The following is a 3855-nucleotide window of genomic DNA, read 5'->3' as shown; positions in this document are numbered from 1 at the left end:
AGAAGGAAAGAAAGAAAGAAAGAAAGAAAGAAAGAAAGAAAGAAAGAAAGAAAGAAAGAAAGAAAGAAAGGAAAAAGGAAGGAAGGAAGGAAGAAAGGAGGGAAGAAAGAAAGGAAAAGGGTTGCTTAGGCCTGGTGAATTTAAAACACCCACACTCATCAAAGTCAGGGCTTTACTAGGCCCACGTCTTACAATGCTTCTCTGTCTCCTCCAACCTGGGGAGCAGTTCCCTTCACAGAATCAGTGCAACTGAGCAGAAACAGTGACTTGGGTGGAGACCACATCCGATGCCCGTATTTTTTTTCCAGCCATGCCAATGACCTGGGTGGGACTTTCAGACACATTCTAGCACCCAAAATATTTGCACTTCTGTGCGCGGACTTCCCGGACAAGCAGTATCGTTGACAGCAGCCGCTTCTATGCAGGTTGCTTTTCTGCAAGGAGATTGTGTGTGGAAAGTGTCTGAACGTTGCACTCGTGGTTGACACACGCAGTGACCTTGGTAAATGGCTTTGGGAAAGTCACACGGGCATAACGGAGCTAGCCGGCGGGTATTTCCCCTCCTGCGTTAGATTCTGCTCCGAGCTGCTGTTCTAAGTGGCGCAATCTCCTGGAAGGGCACTCTGCCCCCGCGTGCTCCGAGAATGCAAACAAGCAGGTCAGCCACCTCCGTGTTGTAATGTTCTAGTCCCACAGTAGCTTAGATAACCCAGCAGGGCTGTTTGTCCTGTCCCCAAAGGACAAACAGCGTATGGGTTCAGGGATACAAGCGGGGTCTTGGAGTGCTGAAGTGGAGAGAAGAGGACAGAGACAAGAAGCGAGGATTGTTAAAACCCAGCATCCACGTTGGATCCTGATTCTTGGCGAAGACACCCCTCAGCTCCTAAGGGAGGCTGTTAAATCATGAAACTAATCGCCATCCTCTTCCTCTGCTCCAGGCTGCTACCAGGTTTAAGCCAAGAAGTGGTCTCCGAGGAGATCGACTGCAACGATGAGGACGTCTTTAAGGCTGTGGATGCTGCCCTGAAGAAACACAATGGCCAAAACCAAAGCGGCAACCAGTTCGTCCTGTACCGCGTAACTGAGGTCACTAAAACGGTGAGTGTGCTTAACCTTGAAGACGCGGCAGTTGTGCTGTCACTCAGAGCCCAGCCTCACGGACACACAGACTCACACGCACGCGTGCACACACTTTACAACCACCAAGTAACGGATAGTGGGAGATAAAACTTACAGGGCCCAGCAGATGGCATAATGGTTAGTTCATGTAGTCGACTGAGGTTCGAGTCTCGGATCCAGTGGCTTAAAACACGCCTGGCACGTGTCCCTATGTGCCCCAAATTCCAAGAGGAGACTAGAGGAGAAAGGACTGTGGCATGGTCATCCCCTGGGGGGGGGGCGGGGGGGTGGTGATTTCTTGCTTTCTGCTTCTCCCTCTCTGTCCCTCTGGTGAGTACATGTGCCCTATACCAAAAAGCTCTCTAAAAAAAAAAAAAAAAAATTAAAACATTCTGTGAGGCTGCTACAATTTTATCTTGAAAAATTGTTTTCCAATCACTTTCAAGAAATACGCCTTATTTCAAAGTAACATTCTTTCAGAACCATCCCTTCACTTTTGTTGCTTCTTTGAATGGAAGAGAAGGGATTGCAGCGTGGCCATCCCCCCTGGGGGGTGATTTCTCGCTTTCTGTCTCTATGTCTCTCTCTGTCTTTCTGGTGAGCACATGCGCCCTATAGCAAAAACCTCTCCAAAAAAAAATTAGTTTTTTTTTTTTTTAAAAAAAAAAAAAGATAAAATTTACAGTTCCTGGGGGTGGAGGTCAGAGTATGACTAGCCCACCCACGCAAGTTTCCTAAGCTGTCTGGAAGCAGTACTAGGATGCAATGAAACAGGAAGAAGAGGGAGGTGCCCGGTAAGGGGCTGAGCAGAGCTAAGCAGAGTGGGAAAGCCCAGGAACTCAGGCAAGCTGCAAGAGGGTCTTTGGCCCTAGACTGAAATCCTACGACCTCCAAACCTTAAGTGGGAACGACTTCAGGGGTACGGGTAAGAGAAGTCAGGAATGAGAGTGGCAAGGTTCTACTGCACCAGACAAAGCACCTCCCAAGAGTCCATTGGAAGGAATGTAATGTTTCAGTGTTCTTCTGTTACTTTTTTAGCTCTGCAATGATGTACCAAGGTTGGAGGCAAATTCTGGCAGGAAGCATGATTAAAGAAATATAAATCTTTTGAGAGTTTGTTTAAGTGAACTTCATTATAAAAGACTAAGTCTCTGAGATAGTTAAGCAATTGGCTACTTCTGAAAAAAAAAAATCAGCCATTTCACAAGGTTAAAAAAAAAAATCCATAATCCTTAGTGGACATTTTTGTTTGTGGGTTTCTTAAATCCAAGCCACTTTATGTCATCATCTAACTAGCCCCGTGAGGAATCCTGCTTCCTGGTGCTTCTCTCTAGCAATGGCTCCTTGGCGGTGTCTTCGCCGGCTGCTCTCAGTGAGAACTGTGGTCGTCCTAAACCGCCCGTACTGCCATCTTTGACATTTACTTGGCCATGTGGGTACATTCCACCACCTCTTGCTTTATAGCCCTTTGTTTTCAAAACGAAAACTGCCTTGGGGACAAACTTGTCCAACCCCATATCTCTCAGGTCCAAAAAGTCTTCAAAAAGTTTATAAAGGGGCCAGCAGGTGGCGCGGTGGTTAGGAGCACTGGACTCCCATGTGGGTGACTCTGGTTCAAATCCCAGACCTGGTGGCTTGCTTTCTCATTTTCTCTCTCTCTCTCACTATGTCCCTCTATGATGAAAAGAGAATAAACAATTAAAATAAATTAAGTTAAATAAAATAATTATTAAAAACTTATAGAAAATACATATTAAAAAATATGTTTGGATTTCCAAAATATTTGCACTCAAATAAACTCGTACTTTTGCACAAACGTTTTTGAAGTGCTCTCACTTTGGGAGCCAAGCTGGCTCTGAGGGAGCTCCACCCTGGGCATCAGGACAGTGGGGACCTGGGGCTGCCTGCCTGAGACCCTTAGGCTCCCTGAGCCAGGCCCTGTCTGCTCCAGCCTTCCTGCCCCCAAATGCAAAGTGAGAGGCCGGACACCGTCCACTCCTAGGTCCCTTACGCTGTGACATGCCAAGATTTACACCTGAAAGTTCGTCTGACTCAGTATCTTTGTACTTTAAAGCCTATTATTGTATGACATCTTAGAAAAATTAGATCAGCCATACATTTGACAGAAAGTGGTCGAATATGGAGAATCTATTGCTGAGTGAAGCAAGTCAGGCTATGAAAGAGAGATATTGTATGTATCCACTTAATATATACCGACTATCCGCACTCTATGGTAGATATTGAAATATTGGAGGGCATAAAGGCAGTGAAAATAGTTACGGATGCTGAAGACAGTGTGGAATGGAGAGGGGGAAGAAGGGAAGAATATAGAGAAGGAGAGCAAGAGAACAAATAGAGAGGCAGGACGTTAGTGGGACACAGAAATGGTTTATTATCTGTCAATGATGACGTGTTTAGTGTTCTCAACCAGACTGGTCTGAGAAGTATTCCATGTTGGCTAAATTCTCTTTACAAGTCAAATGCTATATAGTGATTGAATGTTTAAAAAAATAAGGAGGGGACCAGCAGTTAGCATAATGGCTATGTCGCTGGACTCCCACGTAGTCGACCGTGGTTCGAGTCCTGGACTCGGTGGCTTAAACTCATGCCGGGCGTGTGTGCGTGCGTGCCCAAGATCCCGAGAGGAGAATGGAGGAGAAGGGATTGTGGCGTGGCCATCCCCCCTGGGGGGTGATTTCTCGCTTTCTGTCTCTATGTCTCTCTCTGTCTGTCTGG

General features: G+C 46.3%; 1 protein-coding gene across 3 annotated transcripts in view; it reads left to right on the top strand.

Annotated features, from left to right (window-relative positions):
* Positions 1-680: 680 nt before the first annotated feature.
* Positions 681-3855, top strand: part of KNG1 (kininogen 1) — a 39754-nt gene continuing 36579 nt past the window's right edge. For 2 of the 3 annotated variants that reach the window (XM_006171461.3, XM_006171460.3), the window contains exon 1: positions 687-1098. In XM_006171461.3, the coding sequence (XP_006171523.1) occupies positions 904-1098 (195 nt within the window). In that variant the 5' untranslated portion in view covers positions 687-903. Of the gene's footprint in view, positions 1099-3855 lie in introns of all 3 variants that reach the window. The other variant, XM_006171462.3, reaches the window with a different exon arrangement.

The sequence above is a fragment of the Tupaia chinensis genome, unplaced genomic scaffold (assembly GCF_000334495.1).
Source record: "Tupaia chinensis unplaced genomic scaffold, TupChi_1.0 Scaffold149658_1, whole genome shotgun sequence".
Classification (NCBI taxonomy): domain Eukaryota; kingdom Metazoa; phylum Chordata; class Mammalia; order Scandentia; family Tupaiidae; genus Tupaia; species Tupaia belangeri.
The sequence above is the reverse complement of the archived record's forward strand: the minus strand, read 5'-3'. Positions and strand labels throughout refer to the sequence as shown.